The sequence below is a fragment of the Rhinolophus ferrumequinum genome, chromosome 17 (genome assembly GCF_004115265.2).
Source record: "Rhinolophus ferrumequinum isolate MPI-CBG mRhiFer1 chromosome 17, mRhiFer1_v1.p, whole genome shotgun sequence".
Taxonomy (NCBI): Eukaryota; Metazoa; Chordata; class Mammalia; order Chiroptera; family Rhinolophidae; genus Rhinolophus; species Rhinolophus ferrumequinum.
The window spans coordinates 31045982-31065974 of NC_046300.1; the positions used below are offsets into that span (position 1 = coordinate 31045982).

Sequence of the window (19993 nt, forward strand, 5' to 3'; positions counted from 1 at the left end):
GTATTTTTACTAAAACTATGGCTTTGTAAATTAGGTTAAGACAACCTGAGGTTTGGGTTTTTCCCTGTTTTCAAAGTTGCTATTAAAAACTATGGGCCTAAAAAACTACCAGTAATCAATATACTTGTCCTTTAAGTCAGCAATATCATTAAAATACTTATTTTATAAAAATACTATAAAAATACTTGTTTTAAAAAAAAAATACTGTAATGTTTTATTACAACATTGTTGATAACATCACAAAGAAAAACAAACTAGCAGTCATCTTGAAAGCCTTAATTAGAGAGGAAATCATTGATGATACATTTTGATACTTTGAAGTTCTTTCAAACATTCAAGAATAAGATTTCTATATACGCATATGTTACTATGGAAGCTATATCTACAGTTTATTAAATAAAAAACAATTTGCAGAACTAAACACTCATTTGTATTAAAATTTTGAAAAGGAACTATGTTTGTGTACATGCAGTTGTATATGCCTAGAAATTTTCTAGAACTTTTCAAGTAGTAGGTTATAGGCTAGAGTGGAACTGGGAGAATGTGCGTGGGGCCCAGGACATATACTTCTTCCCTCCAAACACTTCTATAGTATTTGGTATTTTCCCATTAACTCATTACTATAATCACAACATATTTAAATTTTGAAGTTAATTATGCTGTATAAATATATATTATTTTGAAAGTTATACTATGCCATATAAATACGTCATTTTTGAAAGTTATATTATGCCATATAAATACGACATTTTAAAAAATAATGACCAAATAACTCTTAACTGGTCACCATGGAAAATAATAATGAGATTATTGTTTTCCCCACAAACTAAGTATTTGCTGTGTAAGTAATAAACTACAATAAAATTATCATTTAGAGCTACTGTACGTCAGGTGTTGAGGTTGTACTTTGGATTCCAAAGCTCCTAAAAATGTGATGTTTAATGGGTTCAGTGAACTGGTTATTTTTAATCCACGTAAAGCTTTTTCTTATTTGTATAGGGATATGTGGGTGTATATGGGCACCTCAGTATTTTTTGGTGTTTTGGATCTTAATATCTGATTCTCATTTATTTATTTAGGTCACGAGACATGTGTAGAACTTCTTTTAGAACAGGAAGTTTTCCAGAAAATGGACGGAAATGCTTTCAGTCCATTGCATTGTGCTGTGTAAGTAAAGGCAGAATGAATCAGATTTGGTTTGACTATCTCAGAAATATACCACTGCTGTGAGAGTGATCACCTTGTTACCTTACACAGGATAAATGACAACGAAGGTGCTGCTGAGATGTTAATTGATACATTAGGTGCCAGCATCGTGAACGCCACAGATTCAAAAGGAAGGTAGGGATTCAACAATGTAGGAAATAGTTTTACTTTTAGTAGGAAAAAATATTTTAATTACTAGACTAATGTGGAAGAATGGACAGAGAACCCATTATTAATTAAAAATTGATTTTTATATTTGCATGTATAAATTGCTATAAAATCTTAATTATGTTTTCATTATAAAAGACTTTTCTATTATGATTTTTAGCCAGTCTTCCTCTTTTTAAAACTTGTAAAGATTTCCCCCTTTTTTTTAAGAGGCATGTTTGTTACCAACAGTTATTTTTAATAAAGTTAACGTTTTTCTACATAGAAATAAAAGCTGGAAGAGAGTTCAGTAGTTGTAATAGATAAGGATTTATTTGGTTGTATTTGGGTCAGGATTTATTTATTTCAAAATTTCCTTTAATGATGTAATATGTTTTAGGAATTTTATAATTTATCCTTACTTCAGATAGTTTTATTAAGGGCCTTTATATTATCACAAATACCAATGTAGCCGAAATCTGTATGCTCCATTATGCCTATTTGTATCTAGGCAATGTGTTTGGTAGGTTAATCTGTAAACCCTTGAAAACGACTTGTCACAAATTAAGGAATAACTGTTTTTAGAGTATGTGACATTCAGATTTCGTCAAGTCTTTCAATTTTCTCTGTGTGGCAGAACTCCTCTCCATGCGGCCGCCTTTACAGACCACGTAGAGTGTTTACAGCTGCTGCTCAGCCATAATGCTCAAGTCAATTCTGTGGACTCTTCTGGGAAAACACCCCTCATGATGGCTGCAGAAAATGGACAAACAAATACAGTTGGTAAAAAAACTGGTTTAGGCTTTTCTTACTCTAAGTATGTGTGTTGCTTCTGTAGAACTTAGATCCCAAACCTTCTGAGTCTAATTCACTGAATTTTCCATGAGTTATCCCACCACTCCTGAGATTTAAAAGCTTCTACCTGCTTACAACCCACATGTTCATGTAAAGCCACAGTGTTTCCATGTGCCCTGATTGACTGACTAGTACTTCAGCAAGGCAAGTGTAAGGTAGTGGTTCAGAGCACTGGCTCTGGCGTCAGAATGACTGCAGGTGAATCCTGGATCTGCCAATTAAGTGACCTTATGCTTCGGTTTTTTATTTGTAAAGTGAGAAAAATAACAGTACCCACTTTGTAGGGTTGTTGTGGGTTAAATACATTGTTATAAACCCAGAGCACTTAAAACAGTATTTGAAAGTTAGTAACCTCTCAGAACACAAACGTTAGTTGCTGTTGTTAGTGTCTTTGGCTCACACAGCAGTAGGACAATGTAGTATATATGTTTTATGTTACAGTATTTGTCTTCCACTTAAGTTTTTGCTAGAGGTATATTTTTGCTTTGTATTCGTTTCTCTACAGTGAGTTATTGGTAATCTAAGATACATGTTCATAAACATAAGAATTGATGCAATTTTTCCTCCCAGAGATGCTGGTTAGCAGTGCTAGTGCAGATCTGACTTTACAAGATAACAGTAAAAACACCGCCCTCCATTTGGCTTGCAGCAAGGTATGTATACGTTTTAAGGATACGTTTTCATTGTTAATGTCAACAGTGGCATTTAAAGTTTTTCCACTTCACTAAAATAAACAGAAGTACTAGGGACCAAACCTCCCTAATGATCACTGGCATCAGACATCTTATAAAAAGGAACTGATGTGTTAAGTGTGTGAAAGTCTCCAGTAAGCTAAGTAAGTTTGGGGCCCAGCCTAAACATAATTACTGTCTTCCTTTAATCTCTCTAATCTTAAATATTCTTGTCCTCTCCTCCTAACCTCATTCCACCAATACATGTTTGGACAAATATTTAAGGCATTAGCCAAGAAAATTCATGGCATATGTATGGTGACATACATATTATTATGTGGACTAGGGTGGGGTGTGCTGAGTGTATAAATTTATCTGTAATGGTACCCAAGTTTTTAAGTTATTTTTCCATAATTTTAGGGTCATGAAACTAGTGCCTTGTTAATACTGGAAAAGATAACAGATAGAAACCTCATCAATGCAACCAATGCAGCCTTGCAAACGTAAGTATTTTATCTATGACCTGTAATTATAAAAATGATTAATGGGATTTTTTTCTAACATGGGACCATTGGAATCAGTCACAGTTTTTAGACTTGACAAAATTCATTTCTAAAATCATCACAATTGAAAGGCATATTAACTAAAAAGACCTTTTGAAGCTGAAACTTTATTATTGAAAATAATGTGTTTTTTCTCAATCCAATTTTATGGAGGAAAACGTGTGTTTCGTGGAAACCAACAGGAATAATAATGTGTGTGACACTAGCAATAAATGAGGTTAAAGGCTTTATATGTGCCTGTAAGCTAAAGAGATTTCAGAAAAAATCAAGTTGTTAATCTGAGCTGCCAGCCAGCACATGACTACTTAGATCTTAGATCCTCATCTCCCATGGTCTTCTCCCAATGTCCGTTTGCTGTTCTACTTTGAGATTGGTAAAAAGAAAAATAGTATAATACTGGTTTCCATTCACGTATCAATCAGATCTCTGGAGGGTCCAAAAATTAGTCATGGAATCTGTAAATTGTTTTCAAAGTCTATTGGAATTTGTGTTATTGCAATATATGGTTTTTATTATATATTCTTTTATACCTATTTGCCAACCTCATTTCTTAAAACTTAAGAATGCAGTTTAGTTGGTAATATCTTTTTAAACATTGAGTCTTAGAAGGAAGGTAACAAAAGGGTTTAGTGAAGGTGGGAACTTGCTGATGTGGCCCGTGCTAAATGTAGGCACATTTATGAGGCGTGACAGCACACGAAAGCTGGTTCTGCTGTCCCCATGCCCTTTGTGCTGCTGTCAGGACTAGGTGCCTCAGGTTTGTAGGGTGTGTGTGTGTATGCATGTGCACTGTGTGGGCATGCACGTGTATCTATGTACATGTATAATTTTTTTCCCCCAGACCTCTGCATGTTGCTGCCCGAAATGGGCTCACCATGGTGGTTCAGGAACTTTTGGGGAAAGGAGCAAGTGTGCTTGCAGTGGATGAAAACGGTAAGGATGTTCTGTATTCTCTTTCCTTAATCTGTATCTTACTAGAAGCTTTTATCTTTTGATGATCCAAATTTGAAGTAAACTTGGATACTTTTTATTGGTCGAAGAGGAGAGCTTGGATTTTATTGAATAGTACTTTGTGGCAAAGGGAAATGAGAGCAAGAGAAACAGGAAAAGTCCATCTAACAAACAAATTTGTGAATTTTACATGTCTATTCAACCAGAGTTAGTGATTATTAACTTTGGTTTAGTGTTACCATCTTTTTTATTTTAGTATTCAGCTGTCAACAAATACTTAGCAAGACCTTTACTTAATTGCCAGGTTCTTACCTAAAGCTAGTATTCTTACTTATACACGTCCCCTCTGCCTGCTTGAGACAATCACTTTAGCAATTCTTTGCTTTTGTGTCCTATCATAATGATGTGTTGTTGGAATCTTCCTAGATTATTCTCATCAGTATATAAACATTATTTCTCTCATCTTAAAGAAATCATTTATCCCACTACTCCTGCCAGGTCCTGCCATATTTCTATGTTCCTCTTTACAGCAAAATAACTCAAGAATTGGCTCTCCTGCTGTCCCAATTCTTCTCTTCTTTCCTTCAATTAAATCCTTTCCCGTCAGACCGTTGCTGCCAACATACTGCAAAACTGTTCTCCTCCAGATCACCAGTGACTTCACTGTGCTGAGAGTCAGGCCCTAGATCTCAGTTTACTTGATATATCAAAATTCGGCAAAATGATTACTTTTTTCTTTTTTTAAAATAGGAATAAGAGTTTTAATGTGGAATTTAAAATATACATGAATAAAGGAGTAACTGGGATTGTAAAGGTTGCAATCTTCCATAGCAACAAGGGTCCACTATTCCCCCAAATAAACTCCGTCTTTTCCTTTAGCTGCACACTGCTACTTGGGTAACTAGGTGCAGGTCACTTTACGGCAGGATGAGAGTCCTGGTATCTATGATTGGCTTACAGTTCCCTGTGTTAGGTGAAGCCAGTCTCCCTTCATTCACAAATACCTGCTTCTTTAAATTGGGTGAGAGTTTCTAACTCACTATTTTGAGGGTTGGATTAAATAACCAGCTTCACTGAAACTGAAAATTATTTGTTTTTTGTTATATTTATATTCTTCCATTGAGGTATAATTGATAATACAATATTATATTAGTTTCAGGTGTATTTTTTTTCTTTAATAAACTTTCTTTACTTGGCTTTCAGGACTCCAAACTTTCTTGGTCTTCCTCTTAATGTTACTAATTATTCCTTCTCAATTTATTTTTTAAAGTGTCTCCCTCTTCTCCCCAACTTTTTAATTTTGGAGGGCTTTAGGGTCCAATCCTTGTTCCTTTTTGCTTCCCTATCTACGTTTACTCCCTAGGTGATCTCATCCAGTCCCTTGGCTCTAAATACAACCTACATGCTGAGAAATCCTAAATTTATATCTCTATCCCAGATCTCTCATGATCTCCATTATTTATAGATCCAGGTGCCAATACCACATGATGTCTAATAAACAACTCAAACCTAACATGTCTAGAACTGAACTACTGATCCTTTCTCTACCCCCACCCCACCCCCCGCCACGCTTGTTCTCCCTACCGCTATCCTGATCTCAGCTAATATTTCCCGTCCTTGTAGCTGCTCAGGGCAGATACCCGTACCTGGGGTTGTCCTTGACTCTCTCTTACACCCGGTGAACAATCCATCGGCATGTACTATTGATCTACATCCAAAGTATATCCAAAATATACCCACTTTTTTCTCCTGTATTCCTACCACGCTGGCCTGGATCCTTTTAAAATGTATGAGAAGATACTAGTTTTCTGAACCTCAGGTCCCTTATAATCCCTATAATGATCTACAAGGCCTTACATGATTGGTTCGCTGCCCTGTTACATCTCTGACCTCATCGCATACCCTTCCTCCTCTCCGTTCTGCCATGCCAGCCCTTCCACACCAGGGAGGTACATGTGTCGTGATCTTTGTTCTGGCTGTTTCCTCTGCCTGGAACACTCTGTCCCCAAGCAGTCTGACTAAGTCCTTCACCTGTTTCAAATCTTAGCTCAAATTTCATCTTGTCAATGAAGCCTATCCTGACTCCCCTATTTATACTACGACCTGCTGTGTACCCCGAACTCAGCATTCTCAATTCTTCTTAACCTGCTCTACTCTTTCCTCTTTCTTTTTTCCATAGAGTTCATCTTCTAACATATTGTATATAATTTACCTTTTTATTACATTGTTTGTGTGTCTCCCCTAGTAGAATAAATATAAGTTCCATGACAGCAGGGAATCTTTGTCAGTGGCGTTCACTAATACATTCTGGGTGCCTGGATATAGTGGAGACTCTGAATACTCATTGGTTAGTGATTGTACCAAGCATTGTGCTAAGTTCTAAAGATACCACGTAGAATAAGACGGTCTACTTCCTCGAATGGAGATGAGAATAAACAGGCTGTTACAGTGCACTTGAAGTAGTTCAATTGGAGTAAACCTAGAATATTATGAGAGTATGTGAAAGAGTGCTCATACCCTTTTTTTGTAGGATCAGGGAAGGTATCCCAAGAAAGTGACTTAGCCAAAATCCAAAGGACAAATAAGTGGGGAGAGAACGTTCGTCCTTAGAGAGAGTTAGCATCCTTAGAGATACAACACAAGGCAGAGTAAATACTGAGTTATGCCGCTCTCTTCAGTCAGATGGCAAAGGATCTGTGCTTTAGGAAAATAGCAGTCTGAGGGGAGCAAGGTTAGAATGGGAAAAGAAGTTAACAGTTCCAAGTGAGAGAAGACGGTAGCCAGAATTAAGGTAGAGGCATTGATGATGAAAAGAGGTAGATGTGTCTAGAGGTCTGATGCTGGGACTCACTGGAACTTGGTGAGGGAAGAAGTTGCACCTCACCTGGCTTGGAGTGTTGTGTGGATGCAAGGGCCGTTGTTTAGCAGGATTATATTTTAAAAAGCCAAAGATGGGAATGTAGGAGGAAGAGCTGGGTTCATTGACGGGTCTGAGAAAAGTTCAGTGGAAGCTCCAAATGGGTAATTGGATATATGGATCTGGAGCCCAAAAGCAAAAGCTAGCAGGACATAGAGATTTGGGAATCATTAGGATGTGTAGTCATTAAATCCACAGGAGTGGTTAATATCGCCCACTAAGATAAGTTCAGACTTACCCAGCTTTAAAAGAAACTTTTACTATCAGTAAATTACTTTTCTGGAAATATAGCAACTATATGGCTTAAAACGAGGAACCCAAAGTGCTAACCTATATAGAATATTTGACCACATTCTGAGGCTCTGAATCAATAGCTGATATACAAGCCTTTGTTGATCATTTTCAAAAATTTATATACTTTTTCCTTATAAAGAAATGGAAGGAATAATATAACTGGTAATAATGAAGGTCACCTGCAACCTGCATATCTTCTAACACATTTTGCTATTCGAAATAGTAATCATGACCCAAAGTTGACAAGTCATAAATTCCGATCTCATTTTACAACTATTCGAAACTTTAAATTAATGATCCAGTTATAAATTGCTCATATAACAGTGATTGGCGATTAATTAGGCTCTAGAGTCTAGATAGAGATAAAATAGAGGGCCCACTACATCCTGTGCTTAATTCACTCTAAGAATGAGGGTAAGTGATATTTCCATGGATTTTTCTGGAGGAAGCAAAATACATTATCCTTGCATGGGACAGGTTAGACACCTTTCCTCAAGGAGTTTACTTCTCTTACATCTTTAGCTGACCACACCAACCCCACGCAGAGGACAGAAGCCTGTTTTTAGTCATATTTCTATTCAAAAGTAATCCTTAGATACTCTTCTTCCCCCCCCACCCCCATCCAAGGTGTGGGGGCCTGTCTAATGGGTTGCTCTGCCAACCAGCAGGAGCAGCACGACAGGCACCTTCAGACCTTCTGAAGAGCCCTTTAAAGATGTGTGGGCACTGCAGCCCTTTCTTACTCACTTTGAGCACATAGACCTTAATATATGCACACCTTTCAGCCACTCCTGCCCAAGCTGCAGGGGCCTCTCTGGCCCTTGAAAAAGGGAAATTTATGAAGGGAAAGGAAATATTTTTTTTTTTTTTTTTTTTTTACTCAAGGCTAATGTAGCATGTAGAAAATACATAGGAGAACTGGAAACAGCCAAATGCCTAATAGTTAGAATGAATATCTTAAACCATGGTATAATAACACAATGGAATATATAACAATGAAAATACACTGACTACAGCTATATCATGGATAAATGTCAGGTATAATGTTAAACAAAAGAAGCCAGATATAAAATAATACGTACTCTATGATTCCATTTATAGTAGGTTTGAAAAGATCAAAACTAAACAATACTGTTTATGAATATAAGTAAAAAGGAAAGGACAGAAATGATTACCACGAGTCAGGATAGTGGTTTCCTTTGTGGAAGAGAAAAGGGGTAGTGACTGGGACAGGTAGGGCTTCTAGTGTGCAGGTAATGTTTTCTTTCTTGATCTGAATGGTGGTTAGAGGAATGTTTGTTTTGTGGTAAATAATTCAGCTATTTAAAAAGCAATTGTGACTTTTAAAAATATATACTTATATGTATGTAAAGGCTAAAATATGAGTAAATATAGTATAGGGAGAACCTTGTTGACATGTGCAAGAACAAATGAAGTTGTAGGCTCAAACTTACGACAGCAGCGGCTGAATTTCTGAGTGGGATGATCTAAACTTGGCATCACACAGTGTGCTCTCACCATCTTCTCTCCTGCTCCATCCTCAAGACTGGGTCTTGTACCAAACAAGGTACCAGGTGTTTCCTTCTCAGTTTGTTGTATTGATAACAGTATGGTGCCTTCGGTCTAAGGTAAGCCATCTTCTACTAAAGAAATGAACCGTTACAAAGGAAACAGTTTTGACATAGGAATTTTAAAAGTTCACCTGTTTATTTTACTGTTTCATCAGTGGACTGTGACCCTAAAGGAAAGTTAATTGACAGCAAAGTGTCATTCCTTCAACATGTCTCTTTTGAGCACCTGCTCAGTGCCTCATTCGTGAATCTGTACTAGTTTAGATTTCTCAGCATGTAAATGCTTACTTACATAACTTAAAATTAACAGAGTGATTTCTTCCAGTATTCCGAAGGAAGATTATCAAACTGGGTTTTTTCCCCTTTATTCTTCTATGAATTCAGATGGATATGGATAAGTTGTAAGATCTTGGGGAAATCATCCATCTCTATGCCTCAGTTTCCTCTTCTTTAATGTAGTCTGTGAGGTTTCCTCCCACCTAAGATTTCTATGACTTTCCTCTGTTTTTACTTACTGAAAATTTTGAATCATTCTAATTAAACCAATTTATCATAAGCCAATTAAGTACATCTAAAGTTGTAGGCCTTTAGGCTTATTTCCTTATATTAGTGAAATGATTCTCAGGATGTTTAATTTTATCTTTAATTCTAGGCTATACCCCAGCTTTGGCCTGTGCTCCCAATAAGGACGTAGCTGATTGCCTAGCTCTCATTTTGGCCACCATGATGCCTGTTTCATCGAGTAGCCCTTTATCATCCCTGACATTCAATGCCATTAATCGTTACACCAACACCTCAAAAACAGTCAGCTTTGAAGCCTTGCCCATCATGAGGAATGAACCTAGCTCCTACTGCAGTTTCAACAACATTGGCGGGGACCAGGAGTATTTATACACCGACGTGGATGAGCTCAATGACTCCGATTCTGAGACCTACTAAGCGGCTGAACCAGACAGAGGTCTGAGGAGAGAGTTCTAACACTAATGCTCCAAACGGTGCCTTTTCGGGAAAAAGGCACTTTCTTATTCTCATACAAACTCAACCTAAGAGGAAAGATCGCAGAGTGAGTGAATATAAGAAATGTGATGACATTAGGAAGAAGAATTTGAAAGGCAAGTTTTGCAAAAGGAACTTCTAGAATCTTGAAATAGACTTGACCAGAGGAAAACACTTTGATGTCAGATTGCTTTGTGGAATTGTTTAATTTGGTTTCGCAGTGCCAGGAATAATTCAGGACACTGCGCCCTAATCTGCTTACACAAGCAACACTTTGTAAAAGAAGAGATAAGGACACTAGATTTAAATGTTATCAATAAAACTGCAACTAAATTTAAGGGCAATAAAAGTTTGGTACAGTAGGCATTATGTGCACAGCAAATTGCCAAAGGACCAAATAACGTAAAGGTTTTTTTAATAGAATGCCATTTTGTGGAAACTGGAATAGGTGAAATGAGACATTATCTAAACCAAACTTTAATATTTCTGAAAATGAAGCTGAGATTTGGTTTAAAATGTTGATTTTTTTTTTTTTAAAGAAAACATCCGAAAGCCTTCAAATACTGTTAAACCATGAGAGAAAGCAGATGTATTTTTACATTTTTTTCTTTTACATAAAAATTTTAAAATTCCAAGTTTTATAATAATAGAATTGAAAGCCAGCTGACTGGGTGCAGTCAGGGTGAAAATACTTGTGATGTAAACACGAGATAGATTGGGGTCAGGCTGTTGTTGCCCAGTTTTGAATGGTTTAGGTTTTAAATTGAACTATTTTTCTTTTATGAAAATGTAAAGAATTTCCTAGAAGAAGAAAATTTCAGAAAATCAAAAAGTAGATTATTTTCACCCTATTGCAGCTAAGTAGTTCCGGGGAAATTTTCCGCCTCACTACTTTGGATGGTATACCTTCGTCATTTATGTTACTTTTGTGCCTCCACATGGATGGGGGTATTTTTGTTGTCATTGTTTAGTGAAGAATCAAATTCCTTGTTATTGATAAATTAACATCATCTGGTCTCTTGGAAGGCGTTTGCATACTGGGCAAGATTTATAATACTAAAGCCTTTAGGTCCTATTCAGATTTAAAGTAACATGTTTATAACATGCTATTTCTGGGGGAAAGAAGCAATTGCCTGCCAAAATGGAAGACTGCCTTTCAAATAATTGAGAGAGAGGGAGAGAGAGAAAAGGCTGCCGATTAGGCTTTTAAATAACAATTTACATAGTTCTGCTTTTACTGTAACTGTCATTTTCCTAGTGAGAATGATTTCACATATGTAGGGGGTCTTACAGGTCTAGGTATAAAGTTCCATAAATTTTCACAAAATGATACCCAATTTCATTTTATCCTTTTTGTATTGTAAAACTGGAAACTTTATGACATTGTAAATTATCAGCTGGTTTTTCTGAATATAAAGTGTGAAAACACAGAACAGTATTTTGATCTATTTGATAATTTTGTGGGGTTTTTGAAGAATTAATGAGCATGTACATAGAAATAGTGACTGCTTGAATACTGTATTTACTTGCATTCTTTCAGTACATCAAGATTCCTGTATATTTTAGAGTATAATAAAACACAGATGTGAGTTGTATTTAATGAATAATGTATTTGTATCTGTGCATATTACCTAAAAATCTATAAAGTTTCTAGGGCATTGACTACTAGATTTTAAGCATTTTTTCTAAAATATTTACAGAAATTATAAATGTAATCCTCCATCTTTTCTTTATAATATAAAGAAGTCATAATGGACCCTTCCTAATTATTAGTGGTAGGAAGGTGAATATGCATTTTAAAGACAGCGGACTACATTTTCTATTGTACCTTTTGAAAAAAAGAAAAACTTGAGGATTCTAAAAGTATACATATGTGTGCTTTCTCTTTCCTTTTAGGAATTCTCTTCTGAATTCCCTGAGGGAATTTTCTAGAATCTCAGAATTGAAAGAGACCTGAGGTTCATCCAGTCTAACCTCTTAACAAATGCAGGAGTCCCTTCTACAAGGGTGATCTTTCCACCTTGAACACTTCCAGTGACTCTACCTCACCAAGCAGTCCATTCAGTTGTTGAGCAGCTCTAACTGTTAGAAAGGTCTTCCTTAAATGGAATTGAAGCCTCCCTCCCGCTAACTTCTGCCCTTGGGCCCGGGTCTGTCCTCCAAGAGAACACTGAGAACGTTGAAAGGATGAATCTCGTGCCCTCTGCTGTGTCTTCCCTTTTACAGGCTGTTGACTCATCTGCGCTGATTTCCAGAAGGACTCATTAGACACACTGTTAGATTTACCACATCTAATGAAATCCAAGGTGTAGCTATAAAGTAACAAGCTGTTTTTAATTTATCTGCACATATATCAAAACTTAGATCTTGCATCACTTTCTATAAATGATGCTGTTATTGAAAATATTTGTGAGGTGGCTCTTTGGATTGCTTGCCCACTAGGAAAATGGTTTCATTGCTTTATGATTGCATTTTGTGATCGTCTCTCCCCCAGCTTGATCAGCCACTTCCTTTGGTCTGCTGGGGAAACCCAGAGTACTGTCCCGAGTAGTATTTGAACAGCACTAGTATTGTTGGAGTATGTCCACAGACTTCATGAAAGAACACAGCGCCACAGTAAGTTCCCTTATAGTTACACCTTGTATATCACACGCATTCAGGCCCTGCTCTGTGGTGGGAACAGAAAAGCCTGTTTGCTTTTTAACTTCTGCATGAAAGATGACATCTGAAATATCTGATGTGTATTTTAATAATACCAGCTTCTGCTCTAGAACTACTTTGGGGGAAATGGTGATAGCAAATGACAAGACACTCGACTCAAACAGTGCCATTTAGTTCAGGCGATCTCTAAGTGTAGCTGTCGATTTGGGGTTTAATTTGGCTTATATTGGACCTTTTAAATGAAATAAAGTTTTGTAATGCAATAAATCAAGTATCTTTCTTTTTTACATGCAAACTTCTTTTACCGTTTAATATCTAATGAGTGTTCTGTTATAACTAGTTTCTACTGTTCTTTAAACATTTGACTTTTCAATAAAGCTGTTTTAGGATTTAGATGAACCTATCTAAATGGGCTTTTCATATATATTCATTCAACACATTTATTGCTTGCTTGCCATATGTTAAGGGTGGGAATGGGCAGAAAGTGAGCCTAGAAATTGTGATCTTGGTCTTCTAGAAGCTTATAATTTCATCATGGAAAGGCATATACCTGAAAGTAGAAAGTATAAAGGTGTAATTGAAGTAGAGGTGAATTGCTAAGGAAGTATAGAGAACAACCAGGTCCCTCTGGGAAGGAAGATCAGAACAGGCTTCATGAAAGACATGGCATTTAGACTGGACATTAAGGAACAAATAACGATTTGAGCAGGTGGAGCAGGACAAATGATATCCTAGGTGAAAAGAACAAAATCGGTTCTTGAAATAGTTGGAGTGTGGTGGATGAAATAGATATCAGCACTTAGCATACCTGAGCATAAAAAGGTCATGAAAACCTACAAACGGGCTAACTATGCACAGAGATGAGGTAACAAAAGTGAGAACAAGTGGATATAAATAGGTGACAGGAGGAGCAGGCCAAGAGGACTTCAGTAATAACCTTGCTCGAAATCGTCTTACGCTGCTAATAACGAAATGCCTGTGCAGTGTTTATCGTGTACCAGGTAAGGTTGTAAATACTTTAAAAACATCTCTTAATGCACACAACTGCCCTGTGAGGTAGGTACTATTAATAGCTCTATTGAATAGATGTGGAATGGGGCGGAGGTGAAGCAACTTTTACCCAAGGTCACTTGGCCAGTGCTTCGTGAAGCTTCCATTCAAATCCAGGCAGTCCTTTTCAGTCAGTGCTTTATGACCTTCCACATGCTTTCTGATCCTTGTCGAAGTTGATGATTTAGCATTTGGACCATCTGTTTGGCTACTAAATTATGTAAGTTCCTTTCAGTTTTATTCTTCTAGGTTACTAATTTTAGAAGAAACATAAATGTGACCACAACAGATGTTTATTGAACACCTGCTGTGTAACAAACTGCAAGGCCCTGAGCACATAGCAATAAAGGAAGAGGTAACAAAATTTGCCCTCGTGGTGAAGCCTAAGAGACTGATGTCAACTTAATCATTGTCACTCATGCTTTTGCAGGTTTGCTAACAGGAGTGGCTGGGTGATTCTGCTTCAAGCTGGAGCTCGGCGGGCTTTGACTCCTTGCCATGAGTTGGGCTTGGGTCTGCTCCGTTTGTGTTCCTCTTCAAAATTAGGCAAGAATACTAAAGTTGTCCAAAAGACCTTCCAGAGATGCCCTCACAGACACACCCAGAAATAATGTTTTACCAGTCAAGCTGCCTCATAAAATTAACCCTCTCAGATAGATAGGCTATTATGGTTTATGTGAATTCACATTGTGGAAAAGCAGCGGGCGCAGTGTTCAGAAGAAGCAAGGATACAACCCTATCTGGCCTGGGAATCCGACAAGGGCAAGGTTGGCTTTCCCGAATGGGCATTCCCTTCATAAGAATATGGATGGAAGCAGAACACAGGAACAGCAGAGCTGCTATGCGGCTCCTTCTGGGACAATGGCTGGGACAGTGTTGCATGAGTGGGAGGCGAGAGAGGGGCAGGAGTGTGGGTTCTGCGGCCAGACTGCCCTGGAAACAAGTCTGGCTCTGCCACCTCCTAGCCAGTTGACCCTCGGCAAATCACTTAATTTCCCTGCCTCAGTTTTCTCATCTGTAAAATGGGAATAACAAAGATATCTCAGTTATTGGAAAGATTAAATGAGTCACTATTGCCTAGCAATAGGAAGCACTCAATAAATAAAAATTGGTATCAGTACAGCAGCCTACTTTGAGATAAAATTAGCCACAGATTCTTTTACACTCCTCCCACCAATGGGTGGGATCTATATTTCCTCCCATTGAATATAGGTGGGCTCTGTAGCAACCTTACCAATAGGACATGACAGAATGTTGCTATGTCCATTTCTGGCCCCAGCCATGAGAAACTGGCAGCTTCCCCTTCTGTCTCTCATCACATTCTCTCTGGAAACCCCGAGATGTCCTGTTAGAAGTCTGACTATCCCGACACCATCATGCTGGAGGAGCACGTGGAGAGGCCCAGCGGAGCCTGCCAGCTGCCCCTGTCAGTGTGCCAGGCATGGGAGTTCAGAAACCATCTCGGAAGTGGGTTCTCCAGCTGGAAAGAGACAAGCTGCACAGCTGCTCCCTTCCCCAGTTCCTGACCCACAAACTCATGAGGAAATTAAAATGGCTATTTCAAGTCATTGAGTTTCAGAGTAGTTCTGTTAGTTAGCCATAGATAATCGCAACACTGATTATGAAAATCTAAACGTATTAAACAAATGGGTTGGGAAGGGGTAGCCTATAGCCTGGGAGAAGAGCTGATTTATATTAGAAATTAAGTCTGTTTTGCAAAATAAAAGCGCTAGAATAAGAGCTTCCCTGTCTGTGTGGATGCTGTTTACTTCCTTATTTACTATTAGAAAAAACGGAGGGAAAGGAGTGAGCATCTCCAAGGGTGTTTGAGCTGAAATCATCTAGCTTTGCCCTCCCCGCCAACCCTTACAGAGATGGGACCTCAGGGCTACAGAAGTAAGTACGGGGCCCAAGATCTCAGGGCAAGTTCGGAGGGAGCTTAGCAAGCCAGCGCTTTAAAAATACTATTTAATTTCTTGTTTTATGTATTTGTTGCACTGCCTTGCAGGAACAAATCTATTATGTGACATAGGTCCATTTTACATATTCAACATGTTGCCCATTTGAAACAGAATTTCACAGGGTCCCATAGAATACAGGCGCCAAATTGTGGTGTACTAGTTGCAGAACAATGAAATTCTTCAGCCTTGTCAGATTCGTTTATAAGATGAAAATAATGGCTCTTATTATAGCTTTGTCACTGTGTTCCATCAACCCGATAATTACCCTCATACGTCACACCCCGTGTGAGTCACCCCCCAACACTGAGCAATTTAAATGAAAAAAATTTATGCACATTACAATTCAGAAGACACATCCCTCTTTGTGTATTTATTTATTTATTTTTTGATGCTTGCTGAAGAACATGGACTGCAACTATTCTTTGAAGATTTGCATTTTTACTGAAAACAAATGCCTTTCTGTTATCCACTAATGTAGGGTTGTTTTTCTCTCTCCTCCTTTTGACATGGCTAATTTTAAAAACGGACGCAGGACTATATTCGAAAATGTTAAGCTTAAAATGGGTAATCCCAAAGAATAGCTGTCTTTTTTTACCCCCCTTAAATCGCTATTTACTTATTTCCTTACACATTGTAAAATTATTTTGTCTTTAAAGTGGTGTTTATCACAGTCCGTTGGTGAGTCTTCATGACTGGTCATGGGGTGTGACTGATTCGGGAGAGGGTGGGGCTTCCGGGAGCCGTCCATCAGCAGCCGGAGGAATCTTTTTAATCGACCATGTCATTCCCCTCTCAATAGTCTTCAACCGCGTCCTGCTGGTGTAGAAACTCAAATTCCTGCCACGGCCTGCGAGGCCTGCACACCCAGGCCTCCGTTTCTGAATTCATGGCTCCTTCCCTCCTCACCGAGTATGGCCTTTTCTAGTTTTTAATTTTTAGTTCAAATATGACAAGTATCTATGGTACATACAAATCCATTCTGGCTATCATTTGCTGCATAACAAACTACCTCAAAACTCCATGGCTTAAAACAACAATCACTTATTTTGCTCACGAATCTACAATTTGGGCCATGCAAGGTGGGGGAGGCTTGTCTCTGCTCAGCAGGCCTGAGCTGGGGCAGTTCACCTGAGGGCTGTGGGACCTGCTTCCAGGAGGAGTCCCTCAGAGGGCCAAGAAGTAGGCGCTGCTGTCCGCTGGGAGCTCCACTGGGCTGGGTCTGGAGCCTTGACTTCTCTCCACGTGAGTCTCCCCACAGGTGGCCTGTGTTTCCTCAGTGTGTGGTGTTTGGGTTCCACGGGCGAAAGCCTGGAGAGAACTGACACGAGCAGTATCGCCAGCCATGACCTAGCTTTGGCAGCCACACAGTGTCATGTCTGCCACGTTTTGGTCATCCAGTCACAGTCTTGCCCAGCATCAGAGGAAGAAGCATAGACCTCGCACCTCTTGATGGGGACTGGCAAAGTTCTGGAAGAGTAAGTGGGACCGGAAATATTGTTACAGCCATTTTTGGAAAATACAATCTGCCACATCTTTCACATTGTGTGTTTGTGTGTGTGTGTGTGTGTGTGTGTGTGTGTGTGTTTAAACCCTGTGTGTATATGAGCACTAGATAATAAGTTCTCCCGAAAGGTAACAGTCTTTTCTTATGTGATTTTGCACACTCCATGGCTGGTACCACAGTATTTCACTCAGAGCTAATGCTTAATTTTTACCTGTTTTTATATGAGTTGTCAAATATCCATCGTTGGGTTTTTAAAGAATTAGAACCCCCAGACAGATATATCTTAATCTTAAAATCACACTCTCCGTAATTTTATCTTTCTTTGATTACTCAGGAATCACTTTAGAGCCCTACAGTTCTTCCCAATCAGTTGTATGAATTTCAACCAAGTTCCAGGACTCAGGGCAAATGTAAAATACTGACCATTTACACTTCCTGTAGGTATATTTAGAATGTGGAAATGAGAAAGGTGTAGCGTAGTGGTATCTTTAGTTAACACACCAGGACCCTACGGCAATAGACTCAGGATTCAGAAGACAAACTACAAACCAAATCTTGAAGTTCAAGGGCACACACACAGCATCTAAGGTTTCATTCTGCCCAAATCAGATGATAATATTTCAGAAATTGTAGACACTTAAAAGTATTGATAAAAGTGAATCATCAGACTTGCATGGACATTTCAATACAGTGGAAGATTTGATACAGACGTGCAGTAAGCGTAAAAACAAGCAATCATCCTACATATTTTATTCAAAACGTGGAATCATCAGATTAAAAGATTTCAAGAGCATTCTGCTGCCAGTTTTCTCACATTGAACTGAATAAAGGGATTATTCTCAAAATAATTGCAAATAAATTAATAGGTTCAATAGCGTTCTGCATTCCTACGAAGCCTCCCAGGAACTTTCAAAATTACACAGAATGTGATGAAAGGCAATTATTTAACTATAAATTATATTTTCCTACTAATTTGTCTTTGGTTAAACAAAACAATAGTAGAGTAATATATTGGAATGACAGAAAGTCACCCAGAAAGGGTAATAATGGGTTGGAAACTAGTATGAGGAGAGGAGGTGAGATGAGAGTTCCGGGTTGGTAATTTGGAAACTCTGTGCATTGGTCCTGGTGTGGGATTTCCACATTTGTGCTCTGTTACTAGGGTGCTTTTTAGCTTCGAGCCAGGAACGTCCCTTCCAAGCCTCAGTTTCCTCTTCCGTAAAATGGGCACACTTGTCTGTTTCGGAAAACTGGTGTGAGGAGCTGATGACTAAGGCCTACACACTTGCTTTGGGAAACGCACAGCACTAGAGCAGTGGTCTCACATTTGACCAAGATCAGGATCACCTGGAAGGCTTGTTAAACCACAGATTGCAGGGCCCTGCCCCAAGAGCCTCTGATTCAGAAAGTCTGGGTTGTAGCCCAAGAGTTTCTTATTTCTAACAAGTTCCCGGGTGCTGCTGGTTTGGGACCAGACTGAAAATCACTGATGATTATCACATCAGGCTGGCGGTGACTTTCTGCCTGAGGTGTGACTGTGTCTTCTCCTAAAGACACCTAAAATGTTGGATTAAGGGGCCACCCTACTCTAGTCTGACGTCATCTTCACTTACATCTAATCACATCCAGAAAGATCCCTATTCCCAAATAAGGTCACATGCTGAGGTCCTGAGGGTTAAGACTTCAACATACGTTTTGGGGGGACACAATTACCAATAATATCCTTCAACTCCAGGAAAGCCTTCAGCTGACGACAGCCCCGGCTGACAACTTGAGTGCAGCCTCATGAGAGACCTGGAGCCAGAACCACCCAGCTAATCCACTCCCAGATTCCTGACCAACAGACATTGTGTGAGTCAATCATGTTCATGATTGTTTTAAGCCACTAAGTTTGGGGGTAATTGTTATGTGGGAACAGGAGATTAACACAAGGGAGGAGACGGCAATGACCGACTGAGGGCCTCCACAGCTGTCCTGCTCACAGATCTTCATGTCACATCAGCATTTGTCTTCAATCTGGGCCTTTTTGCACCACATTTCATACTATTAAAACTCTTTCAAATTTTTGCAATATATAAATCCACTTTGTTGAGAAAGCCTTTGTTCATTTAGTGGGTGTTTGAGCAGCTCTGAATTTCCATTGCAAATCCAAGCGGCTGACTCATCACTGTCCCTCTCTGAGCAGGGCTCCTGTGCCAGGCCACCTCATAGGCCAGCAGCCAGCACTCTGACTGGCTGCTCTTGGGTCAGGTACCTACTCCTGGTCCAATGTGTGATGGCCACAAGGTACTGAGCAGGGCCACCTGTGGGGAAGGGGTGGCCCAGGTGGGTTTCCCTCATCAGGGGCTGCGGGCAGGCTCTCCCCTGGGCAGCTGGGCACTAAGGACTGGACAATCTGCAAGCAGAGCATGGTTTGCCTTCTCTAGGAACAGGCCTTTTTAAGTTCTGTATGAACACAGCTCATTTGTCTCTCACTTCTTCTGTGAGGAAAACCACAGACAGGCACAGCTGCACCTACATGAGAAACCACATGGACCAAGCTACTTCTGCTATGTCTGACTCAACCAAAAATACATTTGATTTCCTGCCTCTATGTTATAGTCAAGATTGCTACTTGCTTCCTGAATTTCAGGATCCCAGTTGACA

At 39.0% G+C, this 19993-nt stretch overlaps 1 protein-coding gene across 10 annotated transcripts in view; it reads left to right on the top strand.

Moving 5' to 3' along the window:
• Window positions 1–13099, top strand: part of ANKRD28 (ankyrin repeat domain 28) — a 151600-nt gene extending 138501 nt beyond the window's left edge. For 8 of the 10 annotated variants that reach the window (XM_033131798.1, XM_033131800.1, XM_033131802.1 and 5 more), the window contains 7 exons: window positions 1080–1167; window positions 1258–1341; window positions 1991–2136; window positions 2779–2861; window positions 3300–3382; window positions 4284–4375; window positions 9828–11771. In XM_033131798.1, coding sequence (XP_032987689.1) covers window positions 1080–1167; window positions 1258–1341; window positions 1991–2136; window positions 2779–2861; window positions 3300–3382; window positions 4284–4375; window positions 9828–10114 — 863 coding nt within the window. In that variant the 3' untranslated portion in view covers window positions 10115–11771. Of the gene's footprint in view, window positions 1–1079; window positions 1168–1257; window positions 1342–1990; window positions 2137–2778; window positions 2862–3299; window positions 3383–4283; window positions 4376–9827; window positions 11772–12067 lie in introns of those variants that run through there. The other 2 variants (XR_004425433.1, XM_033131804.1) reach the window with 2 other exon arrangements.
• Window positions 13100–19993: the final 6894 nt, after the last annotated feature.